This window comes from Oryzias latipes, chromosome 1, assembly GCF_002234675.1.
Source record: "Oryzias latipes chromosome 1, ASM223467v1".
NCBI lineage: Eukaryota > Metazoa > Chordata > Actinopteri > Beloniformes > Adrianichthyidae > Oryzias > Oryzias latipes.
In genome coordinates, this window is record NC_019859.2 from 9,096,361 (window position 1) to 9,120,771 (window position 24,411).

The 24,411-nt window shown below is 38.6% G+C and overlaps 1 protein-coding gene across 2 annotated transcripts in view; it reads right to left on the reverse strand.

Annotated features, from left to right (window-relative positions):
• Positions 1-24,411, reverse strand: part of stx8 (syntaxin 8) — a 29,634-nt gene that overhangs the window by 4,008 nt on the left and 1,215 nt on the right. For both annotated transcript variants that reach the window (XR_908604.3, XM_004065678.4), the window contains exons 3-7: positions 24,266-24,360; positions 23,706-23,816; positions 19,515-19,648; positions 17,605-17,697; positions 6,555-6,656 (exon numbers count right to left, since the gene is read on the reverse strand). Coding sequence is in view for 1 of the 2 variants with exons in the window: in XM_004065678.4 (XP_004065726.1) it covers positions 6,555-6,656; positions 17,605-17,697; positions 19,515-19,648; positions 23,706-23,816; positions 24,266-24,360 (535 nt within the window). In the remaining variant the exon portion in view is untranslated. The remainder of the gene's footprint in view (positions 1-6,554; positions 6,657-17,604; positions 17,698-19,514; positions 19,649-23,705; positions 23,817-24,265; positions 24,361-24,411) is intronic.

The window sequence follows — 24,411 nt, forward strand, 5'->3', positions numbered from 1 at the left end:
GAATCACTTACTTTCTTTTCTAAGATGCCTCATGGGGCACAGATCTGAGGAACCGACACATGGCCACGCAGAACAGGCACTATGGTGTTATCCATTGACTGTATACAAGAACTGGACTGAGTAAGTTTTCCCTTATGTGTTCAAAACAGTAAGTACCCACTGGCCACCAAGAAGCCAAAACCCTGTCGACTTCCATTGAGAAATAAACAGCTATTACTCAGTCATTAAATTTGTCAGAATAACCATTCCTACTCTGTAATCTGTTTATAACATGTTCTTGATAATCCTATTTTTTCTGTAGTGCAAGTCGTTCAAATTATAAACTGGCCAATCAGATGCTTTAAAAAAAAAAAAGGATGCGGTGACTGCTGACCCACATGTCCATTGCTTGAAATGTTTGATTGACAGATTCTCCCGATCCTTTAAGTGATAGAGGTGTGGACTTCCAACAATCTCACTCCTACTTTGTTACAGTGGTTGCCATAGAAACGATGACCCAGACTGACTCAGACCAATCACTGCTTACTGACAATGTCTGGCTCCAACATGACGGCATCTGTATCGCAGAAAAATTGCGACTGAATTGACTTAATTGACGTCACACTCACTCGGTCCAGTTCTCAGATACAGTCAATGGTGTCAACATTGGTCAACACAAGACACCACCACCACTACTAAACCTATTACTACTTACATTTGCAGGCATTAATGCAGAGAGAGATGTAATCTATGATGGTCGATTTGAACTTGGAACAAAGTCACTTTTAAATGTCTGTTTGCTTGGTCAAAATGATACTCAAGATTCATACTAGATTCAGACTAACAAATTCAACTGAATCTTGTCCATCACCTCTGAAGAACTGTCTAACTGTGATCCTAACATACCCACCTCCCCCAACCACACGCACTCACACTCAGGTTCTGCTCAAACTGTCCCTGTTTGGCCCGTCTCCAAATAAGCTTCTCCTGACCCTGCAGGGCCTCCATAGTCTAATGACAACAGCTATGCTTGTTTCCCAAATAGATGAGGGCTCTACTCTGACAGCGATGCTCAAGAAGGTAGCACACTGACAGGATGACCACCCAGGAGTTTCTGAGGCTCCAGTGCGGGTTCATCCCATTTTAGCAATTTTCAGACCCATCAGTAAGAAAAATGGCAGAGAGAAGGGATCACTGGTGAGAGCCCTGATCAGACAAAGAGCCCCCACTACTCCATCATGACCCCTGCTTGAAGCCCTAAGTGGTGGACCGCAAAAGGCAAAGACGGCTTTTTGAAAGAAGAAGGCCAAATCGGATTTTAACAAGATCTTTGTGACAATCATCCCCCTTGGTTCCCCAAGTGAATTACTTCACATACAAAGCTGGATATTACAATATCTATCAGGTTTTTTAAGAACACATTTATTAAAATATTCTATAAAAAACACCATTGATCTTTTTTTTAAAATCAAGTTTAGATTTTTAAGTTAACTGTTGGTGTCGTGTTTATTGCATATACCACATGCCTGTTTTATTTATTTTTATTTTTTCATGCTGTTGTTTCTGATCTGGCTCCTAAATTTATACCATACTATAAACATCCAAATGTGAGCTGGTGTGACAGTCAGAGTTCCTATACAAAGACATCTGTTAGTGTTCAGTTTTGCCTTTAGCATGACACCCTTTGGCTTTGAAAAACAAACGTGCATTTTCTTAACATCCTCTTTACATAAATTCTTCATTTTATGACGTCTAACAATCTCGGATGAATAACATTAGTGTAACGTAGATGTTTAGAACGCCCCAGTACAACAACAAGCAGCATTAGACAGAACCTACAGAAAAAAGAAAAAAAAACATGAACAAACTTCCACACCTGCAAAAACTTTGTTTGATTCTCTTTATTTTGTTTGGTGAACCATCAAACAGGCGTTTAGGGGAAATGAGCAGACTCATTATTTGGGCTTGCAGAGCTAAGCTACACAGTTGATTGGATTGCTCTCAGTCCTGTCGCTTTTACAAACCATCATAACGACTGCAGCATCCTTTTGTTAACCTTCATCACATGTTTCACAACTGGGGGGTCTGCCAAACACCAACATACCCGGCTATTCTATAACAAATCAATGAAAAAGAGCAATTCTGATCTCTCTGTTTTTCATCTACGCAGCACGAAGCTCCACTAAAATGTGTTTTCACTTTCACCTGCAGAAAAGAAAGGTCATTTGAGGTGAATTTGTTTCCTGTTGGTCACAAATAATACACTTGATATTATTTTCTGTTTCAGCATTCAAACGTTTTTGTGAATGAAAAGAAGAAAGCAAAAGAACGCAAGCCGTTGTCCCCCAAAAGTCCAAAGGAGGCGCACAAGTTACAAGCCCTGTTGAGAATGTTCCTTTAAAAAAGTAATTAGAAGTAGTTACTTGATGCAAAAAGTAACTGTGTAACTAAATTAATGAATTAATTAAATTACTAAATTAAAGTGACCCTCATTACTCAATGCTAAAATAACTAAATACAAAGAGAAGTAACTATTTGCCTTACTGTAAAAAGAAAAAAGTTGGTCAAAATTGAGATTTTGTCATATTATAATAGTCAATTCTAATAGTCAATTAGAATGAGTCCAACAGAGGTGAACTTCAATATAACCTCCAATGTTTGTTACATAGTAAGTATTTTGGTCACTACAAAAGCATACCTTTGAATAACATAAAGTGTGTTAAACTTTGTATTCCACTTTGAATAAATCCGGCTTATTATGTCAGATAACTGGTCTGGTTTACATCTGTGCTTTTTCTCTCCAGACATAATGTTCACTCTACATTCTTGTCTTGAAGTTGAGTCATGGTATTTGGACTTAAAGTCTTCCTTCTTGGAACGTTTCACCGCTCATCTTACTGGTTGATTAGTCTGAGAAGATGTTCAGAAGATGTTCGAAGCTTTAATAAATGTCATCAAATCGAGGAACAGCCTGTGATCAGGAAATCAGAGTTCAATCCTGACTGTTTACTACATTATGACAAATCTTCAGCCTCTGCCTGTTTGCTCCAAACAAATGTCCTGGTGTGGTTTACCAACAAAACTCTCAAAGAGCTAAGCCGTTCACCTCGATGCTTTGAAAAGAAGTTAAAATCAAGTTGAGGAAATCCAACCAAATAGAAAAGCTTCCATATTGATTCATTAGTATGCAGACTGAATGAGTTATGGTTTAATTCTGCAGTCTCAACACATTAGTGAGGAGTAAACAGGTCTCCCTGAGAACCAGGCAAAAATGAGATATGCAAACACTTTAAATATTTATAGATATCTTGAGGCTAATTTACTTTAACCGTCTGCCTACTGGGATGTGGAAACATCATTAGCAAGATGTATAACTGTGAGCTGGCCTTTCATCACCTGCACCAAACATTAAATAGCCATTTTTGGTTTTGTGGCATGAAAGAGAAAGAAACCAGAACTCTACAGAATCATATTACAGGTTCAAACAGGCTAAGGTTGGCGATTACACATAAACTTCTAACTCCATTAAAGATTATACAAAACAATTGTTCAAGAATCCAGCTCTAACGGGTGTCAGGTCGGCTTTAGGAATTGTAAAGCTTCTGAAGTGGTCGTCTACGATCATGGATGAGCCATTCTCAGCAAACAATCCGTGACCCCATACTGTCACACTGAGATAATGTTTTGAACTCAGGTTACAGTCCATTGGTCCATTAATGTTTCCAATCTCAAAGCAACTCCTCACTTTCCACCAGAAACAGCTAACCAAGTGGCCATGACTCAGTGTTTTAGAAACGGGTTTGTAAATTCTGATTGTTGTTTGCAGGAAAAGTAGTCATGATGGTCAGACAGGAAAATGTATTTGTAAAAGATTACCTTTTTCTACACATTTGATGACAATGTGTCATAATCATATGAAATGATTATTATATGTTCACTTAATGTATTAGTGTTACTTAAAAAAAACTGAACAAAATTTAGCAAGAAATCTTTAAAATACAAAAGAAAAAATAAAATAAAAATTAAATTCGATTTATAGCCAGAGTTAGCCAGCAGTCTTTATATCAGTGGGGCAATCCAAAACACAAAAAGAAACCTATCGTTTTTCTGCAGCTATCAGCTAGCGTAGGGGTAGGGCGGTCGACCCCTGATCGGAAGATCGTGGGGTCGATTTCCACCATGCCCGTCCATGCATTGAAGTGTCCTTGGGCAATACACTGAACCACACATTGCCTCTGGTGGTTATATGTTGGCGCCAGTGTTCGGCAGCGGAGCCGCCACATGGGTATATATGTGTTAGTGGGACTGTAAAGCGCTTTGGCCCTTCGAGGAAGGTAGAAAAGCGCTATACAAGCAACACCATTTCACATCTATCTATTCACTTGTGGGTGATATTTCATAAGATCTTAATATATATCCAAAGTAAAAAAAAAAAATCAATAACAAATAGATTTTTTTTTCATAGAAAAGCGATAAATGATGTCAATATTCCTCTACAATTATGTAATAGACACACTCCTTAAACTCATACTTCTTGGAAAAAAAAAAAGTCAAAATGTGGACCACTTTTTGACATACTACATGCCTTTAATGTGTTTTTGACTCAACTCTTTGAGTTGAGGCCACAACATGGCAACACTCATCTCTTCTCTAGGCCGACACTTGATTTGTACCCATCAGGAATCCCTGAGTGAATGGAGGTAACTGGGTTAACTAGGTAGGGTCCACCATTAACAGGTGAGGGAATAGCTTTATTAAGTGTGCATTCTGCTGTCAAAGTCTAATTGTCCCGATTTGCCAGGATAAGCCAGAGACATAAAACCAAACAGCAGGTCTGGATAAGCGGCGCTTTTAAAAAATAAATACAGCAAAGGAATGCTAAACAGACTGCCACGCAGAACCAGGAAGAGCTCTCAGAACTATCTGTGGCACGCACCGTTTCACTTCTTTCTCTGAGTGCCGAAGAAAAACGGAGGAGGTGAAAAAAGAAAATGACAGAGAGGAATGGGGGGAAAAAAAACAAAGACAGGGGAACAGTGGAAGGAAGACAACCATGGTGGAATTTTTCATTAACCAGGATGGTTAAAGAGTCACAAACGCACACACCAGTACACCCTGACATGTGCAAGTACACGCTTTAAGAAGAAAGTTCATCATTTACAAATAAAAAAGGCGATGTAACAGCAAAACATATGATGCCCGCAGAAATCCAGGGGATTAGCATACACATGCAGATGATTGTTGCAAAGATCAAAAAGCATCTTTTAGTCTGAGACTGAGAGGGAAGGACGAAAACGTTGAACAAAAGAACCGAACGAGTGCTGCTGATTCCAAGACCATTTGAGCTCTGGGATCTTTAAACAAACCCATCCTTGGGTGCCATGGGGACAAAACCAACAGAATGAAGCATTCTGGGGGCTGACCTGCCTGCCGCATGCTCTATTTCAGTGGGTGACTGCTTGTTAGGAGGCATATAACAATGCAGCCATTGCCATGGCGACAACTGAGGTTAAAATGATCCAGACTGATGCTGCACCATTCCATGGACTGGCTTCTGCAAGCCAAAACACCTTTCATGGCAGACGTTTCCTTTGAAAAGTTTGCCAAAATAATAAAAGGAACCGTTTTTTGTGTAAATGAGACAACAGATGTTGAACTAGCCAAAGAGGTCAGAGGTCATGCCTTCACAACGGTTTAGAATAAGCTCTTGAATATGTGGAGTTAGAACAAAAATGACTCAGTTTCAGTGAAAGTCATTCTAGTTTATCTACAGATTTAAAACAGAAAATGCTTTCTTTTTTTTTTTGAGAATCTGGGACATGTATGGAAGTGTAATCCAACCACCAAGAAAAATTAAATTTCAGCTTTATCACGAGTCTGAATGACAAACTAATGACGAGTCTGAATGACAAACTAAACTTTTTTTATGTAAAAGATTCCTGGAGCATAGTACGTGTGGCAAAATAAACTCTGAAAAAGTAGAAACCCATTAAAATCAGTTTGGATTTTCTGACAGTATGATGGATTTGCTATAAAACTTGATTAGGGGGCAGGTGTGGCCATTCATGATACTTTACCAAAATGCACTGGTGCTTCTTTTTCAGACCGAATGTGTAAAAAAACAAACAAATGGTAGCAAAAAGGATTGGTGCCAAACTCTGTCATGACACACATTTGCTGTATTTTTTTTATGAATTCTTACAAGTTGGACAGCACTGAAGAAAGGTTTATAGTTTTAAAAGCATTAGAGGAAAAAGATAAAAGTGGAAAAGCTGCAACAAAAATGACCTTTTTTTCTTACACAATTACTCTACAGAACATGTGACTTTAAGAGTTCCAAAAGAGAGCTGAACATGGTTCATGCACAAACTGATACACCATTAGAAAAATGAACTGTCAGATCCAGTACAGAACAAAGTGATATGTTGCAGAAATGAAATACCCCGAGTGAGAGCTGGAGAAACCATAAATATGTAGTCGTCTACTGAAGGAACCTTTGTGCTTTGGTTACGCTCACACTGTGACATAATCATAACACCGTATTCCACTTTGTAGGACAAGGAGGATGAACTCACAGCATGAGGCAGACTTTGTCTCCACCAGCTTCACACGTCGCGTCTCGTTCCGAATCCTGTTATCTGTCTTGTCAACGAGATGTGCGAGATCATCGATGATTTCTAAAGAAAAAAAAAGACAGAGTTAAGTTATGTGACACCATATAACATTTTTAAACAAATATTTACACTATGAAAAAATAGAATCTCAAAGACAAAGTGAGACACCTGTTTTTTTGTTTTTACCATTCTTTTAACCCTTGTGATATCTTAGATGACCCCACCCTTACATTGACCTGTTCTCCCTACCATGACAAAGGTGGATAAAGGTGGAAAGAGTGCAAGTAATCCATGGACACCAGTGAGGATCACAAATCATTGAAGAAAATAGGTTCAGAGCACTGTCTAGTGGGTCTAGATGACCCAACTCCCAACGTTAAAGTGTCTAGGATAGCACAAGGGTTAAAAACCCACTCGCAGAAGAAGAAGATCTGTTGGATTTAGTGCTAGTAGCTGTTCTGATGCTTTGCTTTGCTACTACCGATAAAAAACAAACAGGATAAAAGCCAGTGTCTGGATTTGTTGTTGTTTGATTAAATATTCAATTTGTCAAACGTACCACATGATCTAACACATTATCTCCCCATTGTACTTAATACTGCAGTACAAACGGACATAGAAATAAAGTAAAAACAGCACAGACACATCTGCTTTCAAACGTTAAGGTGGACAATAATATGACTTAACCAGAATCCTGTAAAGGCCACCTTTGTGCTTTTCTGTGACTCTTATTGTTGCACAAATGGAAAAGTACCGGTATTATAAAACAAGACGCCTCATTTCTCGTGTTATAAATCAGGAAAAGTGTTATGAAGCAGAACTCAATTTGGCCATTTTCATTTACAGGTCTTTTATTTGGAGCTGAATTCTGCTGCCTGTTTCCCGTCTTCGCTCCAGCAGTGCTGACGGACGGCGTCCAGTAGCTTTCTGTGAAGAAGCCCTTTTTCTTTCAAGGTCATAAATAATAAAGAAGGACGTAAAATATAAAAGTACTGTGATTAGAAAAAAAATAGAAACTCCACTGAGTCATATCTGGTTCTGATTAATGAATGTTTTACAGCACCTGGAAATTCGACTGATCCAGAAATCATCGCTGACGGCCAAATCAAACAAAACTGTCTAACTGCTACTATACAGTAAAAAGGGTTTAAAGGGTTTAAATCGACCCAGGTTTAAAATCATAACAACCTGGTTAATTTATTATATTTACACTCAGGACATCAAGAGCATTTGGTTTCCAAATGAAATGGCAAAAAGTCCAACTATGAGTCTTCGGTTTCAGACACAACTAAAATCAGGTAATTAAGATGTACAAGCTCAGGGAAGGAAGGAAAGAAAAGTCTGTCAGTCTGAATGTAAAGGGGCAAGAGCAAGGAGATGGGAGACCGCTGCATGCACTCTATACCCCGGAGAACTCCACATCATGGACTGAGCATCAGGCAACAATTTAGAGGGAAGAAACTCATCTTTCACTGGCAGCGAAGGTGTCTACAGAAGGAGCCGTTTCTGCAGCATGCTTCTTCGTTTAGTCATAAAGGATGTTTTCAGTCAGCCGGTGCCAGGTTTTTGATTCAGTTATGGCCAGGATGTGACCCTTTAGTTCATTAAAGACTTCCCGACAAAGTTATATAAAAGAAAAAAAAATGGACTTTTAACTACAGCAACAAAAAAACTATCATTGATACATTTATAGGTACTCAGGATTTCTTCTTTCAGTTGAGCCTTTAATCAGGTTATGTGACTCTATGTAGAAAAAGACTAAATGAAACTTAAAAACTTGATCAGTTCACATTTGACACTATTATGTATTATACAGGAAGTAACCAAACTTGACAGGAACTGGAAAAAGGTTAACTACAGAGCTTTATAAAGAACTATAAAAGAATTGTATGGCTTAACTAACACGTTGATGTAACAAAACAAATAGAATAATGAATAAAATCTTCACTCATAATCTTTTCTGATGTAAGAATAAAAGTTTTTGGAGGATACAGAAATACTATAATACTTGACAAAAATAAAAATTGAACTAATGACAATTGAACAGAAATGTGTGTAGAAATAACAATTGTTGCCATGGTGCAGAGGTAGAGGGGTCGATCCCATGTTTGGCTCCCATCTTGCCTGCCCAAGTGTTAAAAAGAGTCCTTGAGGAAGACACTGAACCCCACATTGGTCCTGGTGGTTGAGGTTGGCGCCATGTGAGAAAGCGAAGCCGTCACCAGTATGTAAATGTGTGTGTGTGTGTGTGTGTGGGTGAATTAGACTGTGACTGTAAAGTGCTTTAGGCCTTAAAGCAAGGTAGTAAAGTGCTATAAAGCATACATACGTTCATCGCAGGTGTTACGTTCTCAAAATGACCTGTGATAGGTGAAAGTAGAATTATAGATGGCTGTAAAACTTCTCAATACACACTTTATACTATTCTTTAGGCAAATGTGAAGATTTTCACACTTATTTCTCTTGTTAAACTCTCAAAGTTCAAACCTTCATAGTAAAGTAAGTTCAGTGTAATAGAATGAAAACAAAGATCTGTTGGCGGTCAAAGATATATGTAGATATGGCAAACTAAACGCTATGCAGGAGACACGGCACAAAGAAGATTGATTGACAAGGTCAACGGCCAATCAGGACACAGAACAGTGCCCTGTAAAAAAGAAAAACAAGCATGCAAAATTGCACTAAGAAAATCAGCAAAACAGCAAGCCTGCGAAAGATGAACTACAATGTAGCAAAAGACCACTGTACGCCATTTACTATTATCCTGGAATAAGGAAGTGTAACTTTTAGAGATTTTTTTCCTCATGATGTAGTTATAAATAAATGCAAACCAATAAACTCATAATCCAACAAGGCAGTTTTTTATGTGTGAATGACACTAATAATCTGTTTTATTGATGTAAAACAACGCCATCTACTGCATGTGAAACACAAAGTCAATGATGAGCTCTTTTTGAGGAAAAGGCTCCACTGTTATTTGCTGCATTTGCAAAAACAACTGAATATTTGTAAGTTGTTCGGCAGAAAGGGAACAATGCTCTCAGTCTAATTAAATATAGACTGATCACTAAATTTACAGGTTTTTATAGACGATCCAAGTTTGTTTCATTTCAGTTTGAGACATTTTTATTTAAAGAAAAATCATTTATTACTGCAAATGTTTTATTTATGTGTGTGCATGTAAATGTGCATGTGTGTGTGGAGGTCTGAGCATAAACAGCATCAGCCCACAGTGGAAATGTTACCACTGATAGAAAAGGTCTGATTAGAAACACAAACCACAATTGTGTCCCAGTGTGTGTGTGAGTCTTCCTAAACAAATGTTTGCAGATGCTGCTTGTCTGTTAGGAGTGAGACCATCACTAACATGTGGTCTTCTAAAAAGGAAAAGCCTGCACGTGCAAAAATTTGTCTCACAACAGGATGCTGGCAACTTTTCAGGGCCTCAGTAAATCTGTCTGCATCTAAAAAAAATGCAGTGGCAGGTTTGTTCATTCAACAAAAATCAGACACTGCTTTAAGTACCTTCACAGGTTTCCTTCATCAAGGTAACTTTTGAAATAAAGGACACCTTGTTCATTCCAACTTCTCCAACAGTTTGTACCACTGTTTTTTTTTAAGATCACCATAAACTCCAGATAAAGCTATAACCACAAAAAGATACACAATTCTTCCATCTATACGAATACAAATAGAACTTCTTACATATAGATTTTCCTATTAAATGTTGAAGACAAAACATAACAATCAAGACAAGTCCCTGAAACATAAATAGATTATTTTAAAACTAGAATAAGTAAACGTAAATATCAATAATTCAAAAACTTTAATCACAAACACAAATGTATTCATCTATCTATCTATGTAACGTTCTGGAAAAGCAATGACCCGTCCCTTCAACAGCTACATCATGCACGGTTGTCCGGTGTCCAGCCTTAATCCTAACCACTTGTGAGCCAGTTTGAAACCGAAACCTGCTATGTGTCTGCGGGGAGTTTCAGCTCCTTAACATTCCCACCTTCAGAAGATCCATCTTTCACAATGATGGACACCAAAAGAAATGACTAGCTGACAAATGGCTCTTTCAAAACCGAAAAACTTTAGAGTGAGAACAATAAATTTAGGAAGACCCCTACAAGTTCAGTCTCTGAAAATACTGACCCACATTCTTATGAACCATGGAAATAGCATCTCCTTGAACCATATTTTCTCTCCCAATCATACAAATATCTGTATTCAAAGCACATTGCATGAGACATTGTAATGTCTGCATAAGTGCAACATGTGCAACAGATTATTTCAATCTGTAACAGGGGAGATCAGTGCGGTACCTCATTGGTTCAGAGGGGGAAAAAAATATCAATTTTTAGCAAGTTAACTGTAAATCATCAGTCATGCAGACGAGAAGAATAAAACATAAACACATGTCATCCTCCAAAGAAATAAAAACAAAACTTGAAAGAAGTTGGAATCATGATCATTTTCTTTTTTTGCAAACTGTTAGCCAGATTATCCAGGAGCTCATTCCATTTGGCTTAGCAACAATGAACAATCAAATGGGGGTCCATAACCTGAAGTTAGTACTTTATTATATTCAATTATCTCCAAGTCATTCGCTGTTGATTAAGACTTAATGAAAGGAAGGCTTAGATTTGAAAAACACTAAACAACAACCATGAAGTCTGATCACTACCAGTCTTGTTACCCTCAGCCCCTCTTATGGCCAGGTGCCACTGAACAATGTGTGCATGATAAGCATCAGGGTGCCAGCAGCAGCGGCAGCAGCGGCGGCAGCAACAGCAGGCGTGAGGCAGGGACCACCCTGTCACTGGCACAGTGACTGCAAACCAGTCGCAGTCACACTTCATCACTACCATCACACATCATTACCAAGGACACCAAGACGAGGGTGAAGGAGACTGGAAACTAATGGAAGAAAAATTAAAAACAACAGCTAAAATTGGAAAAGACTGAAGCAACATAAAGTATGAATAACACCGAATTGTGGGACAGCATTCGGTTTCACATCAAGACTATCGACATGGTGTTAGATCTTGTAACAATTTGATACACTATTAACAGAATCCATCTCCGGACGCAAATGAAATGGATTTATAGACATCAGTGCTCCACAGCAGCTGTTTGGTGACATTGTGATTTGAGTGAAATAACAAAAAAGGAAGGACGGTCATGCTACTGCAACAATCCTTCTGTTTCAACAAGGTAGGGTGTTGGCTTTCATAGCTGTTGTTGTGTTGAAAACCATTTTTTGAAAAAGTCATGAAAAGAGACGGTTTAGGGGTTTCTCTGAACAACTGTGTTCTAATTGAAATGATATGAGTCCACAACCCAGCAGCCCTTGTGGTGAGCAGAGCTTCCCAGCATTGCTCTGGCTGGCCGAGGAGCTAAAATGAGACTTTGATGTTGATTCCAGACGCCGTCTCTCCTATGACGCATAGAGACACGCATGCTTCCATGCACAGACGCTGACATGAACACACGTGTACACACATTCTGCTCAGTGAGCAATACACAGAAAGGCACAGCCCAACTGAGCACTCAGAGAGGCGACGGCACACAGGCGGTCCTGCATGGGACATGCTGCCAATGCTTGTGTCACACAACTTGGTCCCAAAGTCATCTCTACAGACAAAAACAGGAGCATGAAGAAAGCCAGAAACTGTCCTGGAGATCCAGCATCCCTACCTTACAATTGGAAAAAAGAGTTCTATGGTACATAAAAAAAAAAAAAAACTCCTTTAGCCAAAAAAATGTCTTTTGCTAGCCTGTTTGGCTACTCAAAGCCTAAAAACTCTTGGATGAATCTGTATTTATTTGCTTTTGTGCAAGTAAAGGAAACATTTTAAATTCTGAAAAAAAACAGTGAAATAAAGTCCTTCAGAAATCCTGGATGGCTAGAGTAACAGAACAGTTCACGAAAATAAAAACATTTCGTTTTAAAGACGAAATACAGGAAAATAGCGGACTTTCTTGTTCCAGACTAAAGCCTGTAAACAAAACCACGACTAAAGATCTCTTCACTTATTGGTCAGGAATTACGAGGGCGGGATAAAGCATCTAGAGGCAGAAATTATGGAAGTCCTGCGCTTTGCAATCGTTGTCGAGATAGTTCGTTCCAACTTTATATTTGGCCGACAAATTTTGAACATCTTTATCTATGTCAGGCTCAACACTTTGCCAAGAAGGTACGCTGATAAGTCTTTATGACATAGATTGTCGGAGAAACAGTGAGAAGCAATGTGTGTCACGTTAAAAGTTGTTTTAATGAGCCTGCATTGATCTAACCACATTTCAATGAGTTGCTGTGTCTCATCATTGTGATGTTCTGGCCTTTTCTTCAGAGAATTCTATTAAGGCACTACAAGGTAGCTTTTAGGATGACTTAGCTGGAAAAATCCAAGTTTCTTGGAACCATTTCCCCTTCCAATAGCCTTTTACACCACTGACTGGCAAAGTTATTTTATTGCTTTATTTTTTTGACTGGCAAAGTTAGAGGCAAGTCTTACTGATAAAGACAAGACCACTGTGTGCTAAAGTAAAGAATATACATTTATAACAAGAAGTCACTACCTGAAGTTCATCAATTGGATCAAAGCAAGCAAAAACTAAAAGTTATCTTCCTGTCCATCATGGGGCTGCTGGAGTCTATCCCACCTATCGGTCGGTTTCAACCCAGACAGGTCGCCAGTCGGTCACAGGGCCACACACTCACATTCATACCTTAGGACAATTTAAAATCATCAATCAACCTATACAACATGTTTTTGGACCCTGTATAAGCTGTGGTTCAGTTTAAGACCTAACCATTTTTTTTATCAAAGTTGTCAAATCAAGAAGCGTCGTCTTTGCTGCCCATCGGTGGACACAAACTAGTTTACACGAAAGCAAGAAAACTAGCTTTTATCCCCACCTTTTCTATAAATGCACATTTTATTCATATAATTAATTTGACTAAAACTTGATAGATAAAAATAATATGTCACTTTTGTGCATGTATAAGGTGCTTGGACAAAAGCGATATGAGCTTTAACAATAACCGGGCCTGTCTTTGAACACTTAACGTTTACTAAGGCTCACATCAAGCGGAGACTGGAACAGATAAAAATGATGGACAACAGTTGGAGCCCTTTAATCCAAGCAGCCAGTGTGGTGCTCATGACACACATGGCTTTTCAAAAACAAAAAACACACTAAAGGCTGAACTCACTTTAAATCGTTTTGTTTGGTCTGTAGTTTGATGGTTTTTTTGTCTGTCTCTGCACATATGGCGGGATCAGATAACAGGTAAAACACAGCATCTGCCACATGAAAGCGGATTTTGTAAAGGTGAGATAGCAGCCACACTTTTGTGCAACTCAGTGAAGGATTTGTAACAATTTCAATCAGGACAGAGCGATGAAACAGTGTCAAACATCGGCAGATTGTTATCACTTGCTTGTTGGTTGTTCTCTTCAGGATTCAACCCCATGTTATGTCTACAACCATGTATGAATAAGACACCACTAAATGCCAAAAAAATAAACATAAAAATAAAAACCCAGTCATAAGATCAATCCTAAATAGAAATAAGATTAAAAAAGATTTAAAACTTTTTTTTAAGAGAGAGAAATATTTATCATTTTACGGATCTTCTTGCTAAAAGAATGCCCTTCACTCCATAAGGAAATCATAAACTAATACACTTTAAAAAGCATGCCGCATGTCAAAGGTATTTCTGAGCATTTTTGAGGTTAACGAGATCAAAGACGATGACGTCATTAAAAGACCGGAAGTTTTAAAACAACAACTTTCATCCTGATATGGAAAATGTCCAACATCCTGCTTTCTCACATTTTATTGCTTTTTTTTTTTTATTATTTCATCCTGGTGTTTTAAGTGAAAACAAACAAACAAATAAAAATACTAATACTGATAGCACCGATGGAGGACTACACCACAATTTAAGGAGAAATATTATGTAGGTATGCGCCTCCTTTTGCTTTTCTCAATACTGAAAATAATAATAGAATGAATAATCACCGTTCTAAACATTGTCAATCCATTTCTGCTCTTAAGCGATTTCTTTCACTGCAACATCTAAAAGAAAACAAAAAGAAAAGAAATCCGTACATTATGGGAACTACCTTGCTATCTTTATTTTAGCTCTTTCCATGTCAGCATGTGTTAACTCCCACGCCATCACCTCCACACTAGATTTCCTCTCTGATTGGCTCCATGAGTCTTCACACAGATACTTACTGGGCCACTGTATCAATGGACATGTGGCTCAGTGGACTGTCAAACACACCCACACATAGGCTTACACATGCATTTGCACAACTGGGCCCATGAAAAAGTCCACCAGATGAAGGTGTAGTCTTCTCTGTGCTTATAATGGAACCACATGCTGGAGATTGGTTGAAGGTGATAAGTCCTTTTTTTACTCATCGACTGTTTGAATGTGATCCTCCAAACTAGGCAGGTTAGCAGCTAAGTAAAGAGAGTCAGAGATGGGATTTTTGCACAGCCTAAAAGAGGCTGAAAGGGCAGCAAAGTCTCAGATGGAGTTAAATGGCAGCAACTCCTCTACCATGAGTGGAGCTGACACCAGCATCAATGACTCATGGGATTCCCCCTAAATAGCTATTTCCTGATTGATAAAACAATGTACCATGAGAAGATATCCGTTATAACTATAATCTGACATGTTTACAGGGAGCCTCAATGCTTGCATGTCCAGAGGAATTCAGGGTATGATAAGACAGAACCCAATAACAGAGAAAAAAAACGAAATCATGCTTCCAATGACATTTCAGAAGTGTGATCAATGGTTATAGTTTGGTTTAAACCAATCACTTCCCATCACGGTGGCAGTTTCATTGATGGGGGAGAGAGGGGAGACAGCCTCATCAAGCCTCCAAACTGGCCTTTTAGTGGACATCTGGAAGAGATCTGCTGTGTAGATGAGCTGAACAGGACTGTCCACGCCCAACTCCTACATTACAATGAAAAATGGTTTTTCTGTTGCTTTTCCCTTTTCCTCTTGACATCATTTGTTTGCTCTTATAAAACAAAAGCTCGACATTTCTTTTCAGGCTTTCAGTTAGCCCTAAAGGTGTTGGTTCTTTATCTAATAAAATAAAAAATAATAAAAATAAAACCTTCTATGGTGGGCGTCTACCTCTCAACAAGCACAAGTGTTCGCGGTGTTCATTTCAAGCTCGACACTCTCTTGATGACTACACCCTTTGGAGTATTTTTTCATGACTCTGTTCTGAAATGCTGTCTGCAAAAACATTGCTCACTACCGCCAAGCACAGTCAATCCAACGCACAAACGGTGAATCAATCTATAACCTCAGCCAGACGGACTTTCTGCCTTTTGTCAACATTAATGTGGTTAATTACATAGAAGTGTTCCTGTGAACAAAACTGCTTCTTGTACAACAGAGAGCACATAACGTTCCACGTTTGACTGCGTTCTGATCCGCACAGAGGGAAGTCACGGAGGGCTTCAGGTTCATGTCTAAATCTCTAAAAAGGCTCATCTTCCCTGCAGACCTGATCCGGAATCCTTTCCCAAAAAGGAAACGACTGCAACCTCCACTCCACTTTGGACATGAGCGAGACCAGCAGCTCGGCTACAAAGAGCTTAATCTATTTATAGGAAAACACAGCAACAGTACAGCGATCAGAGGGAATCCCACAAGACAGAAAATCGGTGGAGGTTAGGAGCCGACTGTCAAAATCAGCAAGAATCTGTCCTCTTTTATTAAGTAAATGAGTTTCTGCTGTGGTTAGGATTACCATAAAGAACTAGGAAACATTGTCTTTATTCGAGCATTTTCTGTGATGGCACTATTAGCAGCACATACAGCTTCTCAGCAAAGCAATGAGAAGTCATGTGAGTAACGGTTAAGCATCTGTCGTTCAGGAAAACATCAGGGCAACATTCATTTTAGGGACGTAGCAATTCATTTTCACAACGATTCAATTCACTGACCCAAAAACCAATCCAGGACACTTCGCTCCATCCTCACATAAGGTTTGCTTTAAGCCTGAAACTAAAAGGAAAAGCTTTGCTAAAAGGTAAACAAATATCATGAAGTTGCCGGGTTGTTCCAACAAAGACTGACAGTACAGGTTGACACAGTGGATCATGATCCACAACAATTCCACTTCTCCATTATCCTAAAAGCCTTTAGGTTTCCTGATTCCAGAAACCTTTGTGTGAAAAACAAGACAAAACCAAGATAAAGGTAGGTAAATATCATTTTTTAGATCCGATTTAAAATCATTGAGATTTCAGCTTCAGTGCTCAGAAGGCAATCATTTCTCTGTTTTTTGTTAGTTTTGGGACTAATAAACAGGAAAAACACTAAGCATAGCAGTCCAGACTATAATCTATTACTGACTGAAGATAGAAAAAGGGCCCGAGGCCAAGCACCAGTACTTTATGCCTAACACAGGAAGTGGTCACACACTTCCATCAGGGGTCCCCAAAACCAGGCCTGGAGTGCCGGTGTCCTGCTGGTTTTCCAGAAACCCTGCTTTATTGGCTCCTGATTACCTTGATCAGGTGTGTTTAGCCAATAAGGAGCTTCAATGGCAGGTTGGTTGGAAAACATGTAGGACACCGGCCCTCGAGGCTTGGATTTGGGGGCCTCCCGCTCTACATGAATACTTTGAGAATATTTGCCTGAATATTCCAGGAAACGTTTTACTAAAAGAAGCAACAGACATTTAAAGGACAATTCCATTATAGGATTTCATTTTAGTGTGCGACATACTTTCTTTATTAGGACTCTTTTTAGGATGTGGGATAGTTCACTGCTTCCACAGGAAAATCTTCTAAATAGTTTAAATTTACTTTAAAATACAAAAAAAGAGCCACTTTTTCTGCAGGTGACAAAGTCCAAACTTGATTGTAAAGCTTCTCTGTCCCACAAAATGCAACGGGCGAGCCGTGCCACCGTGCAACAAACCCAACATAAGAAGGAATTAAACGTTACCGTTCTGTTCATCCAGCTCATTGCCAATATCCTGACCCATGATCTTCTGTCGGCTGATGACCGCTGCCAGCGCGTCCAGACCCGCATCCTGGACTAAAAGAAGGAAAAGAAAATAATATGAAACATGGAATAAGACAACGATGAAGAGCACAACACATAAAACCTGACAAGTATAGGAAAAGAAAGCACTTTAGGAGACAATTCAAAATAAGGATTTGAATGAAAAAATTGAATTTGATGGAGAGGAAAACCTTTTTTTTTTTTTTTAAACACTGTAGCTGCACGTGTGAGAGTTTAACATGCACACTGCCACAGGAATTTTTTTCACCAGTCAGCGTTGGCCAACTTTTCCCACAATCCCACTGTGGTTTATCGGGCGCTGTGCGCTTTAGTTTCTCCCTCTTAAGTGGATTCTCTGATCCTGAACAGAGTGTTTGAGCTGATGTGGTAACAAAAAAATACCACATGGTGTGGCTGAGTCCTGTCAGGGCCAGAAAATAAAAAAGACAAATATATGAATAAGAAATATAATAAGACTTGGTATATGCTAGAATCTCTGACCAATGATGGGACAGTAAAGCTGTGTGTACCATTATTCTGATCCTCCTGTGGAGAAAAAAAAAAAGCTTTTTCTTTTTGAAAATGTTTCTTTTTTGTGTTTGTTTACTACAGTAGTTAAACGTACTTGTAAAAAAAAATAACAATTTTGAGGAGAAAATGAGTTATTAAAGTGTTGTTTAACTTCTATATAGTTATCACTTGTAACTGTGTGCCCTGTTTAGGGTAGGATCCCTAAGGTAGGATTGTTGTTGTTGTTTTTTTCTTTATTATGCATTTTTTGGCTCCTGCGACTTACACTCTGGAGTGACTTATACTGTACTCCAGAAAATACGGTAGCACAACTTGCAAAGCATGTTTAGAAATGGCCAGACAATGCCTTCACTTAATCAAAGTAAAAAACAAATTCTTAGATGGCCTTCCCTACAGCTAATTACCCAAAATTTCAGTAATCATAATCCATCCTAGTTTTTGAATCGGCTTGATTTTATGATTTTCTAGATTCATTCATTCATTTTTCATTTTCTTAACCGTTTTTTCCCTTTCGGGGTCACGGGGCTGCCGGAGCCTATCCCGGCCACTTGTGGGCGAAGGCAGGGGACAACCTGGACAGGTCGCAGGATAGAATGTCCACAAACACACACCCATTCACTCTCACACTCACACCTAGGGACAATTTAGAGTGACCAATTAACCTATGGAGCATGTTTTTTGACGGTGGGAGGAAGCCGGAGACCCCGGAGAGAACCCACGCATGCAAACTCCACACAGAAAAGGTCCCCCGTTGCTGTAGTTTTTCATGTCCCCCAGCCGGGACTTGAACCGGAGGCCTTCTTGCTGTGAGGCAAGAGCGCTAACCACTGCTCCACCGTGCAGCCTATTTTCTAGATTCTTAGAATTTTACAGCACCTTGTTGGAGATTAACCAGGCCAACTTCAATGCTATTAATCTCAAATAAAAAAGTTACTTTTATCTTTATATTTTTTAAACAGTCTGTATGTATTAGGTCTGACAAATGTTAAAATATTGTAAGGTTGGTTTTAGCTGAAAATAAAGCTTTTCTGCTCGAATCAGTGCAGTATAAAAAAAAAAAAAACAAGACGAAAAAAAAAAAGACTTTATTGTTTACTTTACTGCAATGTTTTACTTGGTTTAACTGCATTATTGTGTGATGTCTTGTGCTTTACCTTGAATCTAAATAAAATTGAGTTTTACCAGCCAATTACAGAGCAATGATAGATTTCTTAGCTGATTTATTAACAAAGAATGATAAAAAAATTTTTATCATTCTCATGCAAGTGAATTCCCCAAATGGTTTTGAAAATCTGATAACGCATGCTCTGAGTAATTACCTTCAATAATTTTTTGTTGTTGCTGCTTGATCTCTCCAAAGGTCAGCCCCCTGGTCTCCTCTGATTCATTGATCAGCCACGGGTTGCCCCCACTGCCCCCACTGGCCGCTGCCCCTCCAGCCATCAATGTGGACCTACGGTTCATAAACAAGACAGTGACTTGAAAAGTCAGGCAGCTGCAAAAATCAAAGCCGCAACTTGGAAATGTGTTTGCTTTGCTAGACAACTTGTGAAGAACATCTATCATTTTCAGTATTTCCATGAGTTATGGAAATCACGTAGACATCCTTAACCTCCGTTGCAAACACCAGTGGACATTTATTTTTCCACAAAAGACCATCCAGACGACCAAGGTTTACATGTACCGTCTGCACCACATTATTTTTATTTTTTGTTGCAAAACACAATTTTTTCACTTTTCCAAAAAAGACCAGATTTCTGTTGAGAACTTGTTCTTTCACCATAAACTTCATTAAGAAAAGGCTCAGCTGTGGAAGATCTGGTGATTACCATTTCAAAGTGGAGCAAAATTGGGAGCCAATGGGTTGAAATCTAAACTATTTTTATTATTTTGAAAGATAAAGGCAGCATGAAAAAAATGAAAGAACCAGGAACCCTTACGTGCATTTGTAACAAGTATGAAAATGCTGCATTTTACCGATGACTCATGTTTTGTTTCCAACAATGACACAATATCAGATTGGCTGGGCAGACCTCTGCTGTGTGGTTTTACCTCTTAAGAGCTGGCGTCCACATGCCTAGCATCACATTTTGAGTTAATTCTGCTTAATGGAGGCCCTATGAGTACATGTGTACAGGGTTAGCTCAAATATTAGCTCAGGTCTTAAGAAGTTATAAAGATATTTTTTTCTCCCTGCAGTCAATAACTTCAGATTTGTTTCCGATTGTAGTTCCTGTCATACATTTGACTCAGAGGACTAGATGAGTGAAAACTCTTTCTACTCTCTTAAGACGTGTTAGGAGTTATAGTATTTATATAATTATTCCATAAATATTTCAAGAAAGTATGCTGAAATTTATTTCTGTTTAAGATTCCATATAATGTTGTTCTGAGTGTGCACTTTATTACATTTTGTTCTTATATAAAAAAAAGTAATTTCTTCTCACTTTTGATATTATTTATTTTGAAGTTATTAAATATTTCTTACATGGTTGAATATGTGGAAAAATGTGACAGAGAAACTTCTTTAAGAGCATCTGAAGTTCGTACCTAACATCTGCTGAGGCACAACTAACCTGAACCATATGCCGGTTAATCACAGACTAGTGTTTGTGGTGTCACACTGACTACCATGATATTGATTTCCTATAAAAATGAAGTTATTTGCTTATAAAATTAACAGAAGCTTTCATACTCATTTCATGGGTAACTATAAATAAAAATACCCTAATAAAGGTTCCAGAAAAGCCATGAATCACAGCACAGGTGGGCTCAGGCTGATGACATCAGAGCGAATCAAAGGCATTCAGACTCATTTTTTTTTTAACATGTCTGATTACGACAGGGTCATAAGCCAGACGTGCACTTCCTCCGTGCTAGCACTTTTTGTGTGAAAATCCAATTAGCCAGTGAGTGGAGAGCACCAAAAGCAGTCAGGCACATCTTTTGGCATCCACAAACCCCTCGACTGTCACCGGTGGGGCCTCAGTGCTCGAGTCGTGACTGAGTGACTCGGACAGGCCAGATTTTAATTAATCACAGCAATTTCCTTCCCAATCAAATACAAAGGAGAGGTTTGAAAATAATGGAAGAAAGGTGAGTGCAGATGGCAGCATAATGAAGCCGGCCTTGAAAAACGGGCGCAACATCCTTCCTTGGCTCGGTCTGGAATGGAGATGCTTGGAATTTATTGTTTTAGGGGTAAATCAAAGTCCCTTCAGCAACTTTCATGCCATTCCTCCTATCCAAAGTTCTCACCAAAAAAGGGGCTTAGATCATCCAACCATGGCCAATCCATCCACTCCCACATTCTGTCCTCAGACCACACAGTGGGAAAGGGTCCGCCGTCTACCCTCAAATCCAAATTACCCACCACATATTACCATTAAACTTCACTGTGCAAACCGAAAACCATATGACCACATGATTACAGTTTTCCAAGCTAATGTATTAACAATGTCATTTGAGGTTTTCGTTTTTTCTCACAGGAGGCTTTTTTATGTAATTGGATGTGTGGTCTGTAAAAAAAAAAAAAAAGAACAAAAAAAAGATGAAAGCTCGTGCAAAGAGCCACTAAGTAGATCAATCTCCAAAGCAAAGCTTGTGAAAAGATATCAGAGGAAAGCCCTTTTGAATGAAGGCAACAGTAAGTGTGTGTTTTCAGACTGATCTGCTGTCATTTCAGCTACTGCCAGAAGAAAATCTCCATCCAGCACAAAAATATGATTTACTGTTCAAGACTTATTTGATTGAATGCTCGGTGGCCTTAAAAACCATCCAAAGACACAGCCTAAGAAAACCAGACAGACTAACAACATATTCCAGCTTCAATCTAAGACTTTATTTCTGATCTCAATTCCTTCCCTTGTTCTTAAATTCCTCCCCTCGGTTTCAGTCATTCCTGACTGAAACGTTAAAGTTTCACATGATCACCTGTCACTCTGTATTTTCTCATCTCTGTCTAATGAGCAATACTAGTTTTTGGTGGGTAAAGAAGTGTGCAACATGTGCTTGTATTTAGTCTACTCTAATCTTATTGTGCCACACCTCTTTTTACTTCCTGTAATTTTTTAGAACAGATGGGATTTTTAATCCAATAAAACACAAACCATTATATTCATTTAAAGTTCATAGAAGCAGAAGTGACGATGTTTTCTAATAACCGAGAGAAAAGGGAAATCCTTTCCACAAAGAAGTGTCCATCTGCAGATTGTTGGCCTAAAAATTATTGGAAGTTTGATAATGATGTATAAATTAGCCAAAGATAACCTCAAAAAGTTCAAGAATAAACTTATCGCTGATTTTACAAATCTGTAATTTGATTACTTATGAGAAATGATATAATCTTTTAGTTTGAGGTATAAATACCCACACAAATATCCATCACTGGATATGAATCACTAGAGCACCAAAATAGACATTTTTAACCTAAAAATCTAAAAAAGGTTCTGGTAGAAAAAAGTGGAACGAGCTTCTTTAACCTCTTACCACCCGAGCTAACATTTGAGCTAACCCTCTAAGCATGAGATCACAGAGTTACGCAGAATTAACTACTGTGGTAAAATAACCCAAAATGTGATGCCCACGCATGTGGACGCCACGTCCTAAGAGGTTACAGTTGCTCAGAGGAGGTGTCAGGAGTTTCTTCGCAGATCAATCGATTACATTTTTGGAGCAGATTTGAATAGAGGACAGTGATAATTTGGTTAACTGTACTGTTGATTCATTCAGAACCTTTACTAAATCACTACACAGCTTGATGTGTTAGCAAATGCCGTAGTCTGAACTTCCCTTACAGGTGGATACGGGTGTCTGCAGGCCAAAAATAGGCAAACCTGTATGGGGCCCGCAGTGGCCCCTAGGAAAATTTCAGATGGCAGCAGCCGGGTTTACCCGTTGAGAAAAAATGTTCATGCACATTTTTTTTCTAAAACTAAACAAACGTAATATTTACAACCATAAAGAAATTAAAAATATAAAAAATGTATATAATGGTATCCTAACTTTTACAAGGTTGACATTTTGAAACGTCTTTAAGTGACATTTCTAAGCGCAAAGCAATCAGAGCAGATGCAAAACAAAGCTGTCAAAATGGCAGGAAGGAAGTCTTTCTTCTAAGTGACACGTGGAGATATCAAAGCACATGGGTCGAAAAGACTGAAAGGAAGATGGTGACCAGCAACATTTCATTAAAGAATAGGGCTTGTGACCCCTTTGGTTAAAAACAAATACAAGCAGAAGAGAATTCCTTCATTTTAATTAGGCAGCCGTAGACCTCGATATAGTAATTAAATAAGTGATCCTCTAAGAAAGAAGAAGGCAGGAAGAAGAATCAAGGGGGCTGATGCTCAACTTGGCCTTTAAGACACTTACTGAGGAAGATTTTAAAAAACATTCTGCACCTAATGATGCAAAGATTTGAGAAAACTTCCAGTTTCTATCTTAGTTATTATAAACAATAGAGATTAGATTTTTGAAAGACTGTAGATAAATTCTCTGTATGGTAATACCTGGTAGTCTCAGGCTCTGTGACGTCTCCTCTGAAACTTGCATTCAGCTGCTTTTCTCTGGTTAGCAGGTCATCAACAAGGTTCTGTCTTCTGTCAGCTTCTGCCTGCATTCTGATTTGAGCTTGTTAAGAAACAATTTATTATAATATTCATTTATTAGAGCATTGTCTATGTCCTCCTGTCTATCAGAGAGAAGGAAAAAAAAAGTCCAGTTAAACAATCTTTTAAATCCACTAAAACTACAGTTCCCAGAGCCCCATCCCTTCACATTTGGTATTATTGAAAGGTCCTAAATGACCTCTGTAGATACCACAAGAAGTCAGTAATTTGCTTTGGTTGGGAGATGTTCCATTTTAGAATGTCCCCTACAGAGGACGAATTTACATTGCTAGTCAAGAGGATACTATATTGCAAATAAAGGATGTTTCCTTCTTTTGCATAACTCTACCGCCCTCTGTAGGAATTCCACTGTTACTGCAAGCTGAGAAAACACTCCAGGAATGATTCTAATGCAAGTCCCATGACTCTCTGTGCTTGGGTATTGTAATTGGAAAGGATACATTCGCCGAGATGAAGATGTTCGCAACAAGCTGTCTTTAAGCTGGGCGTTATTCTGCTTCAGTTTCTGGAGTGAAGCCCGTAATGTCATGTTTATCTGGAGAAACAAACAAATGCAAAAAAAACAAAACACTTTTGTATACAATTA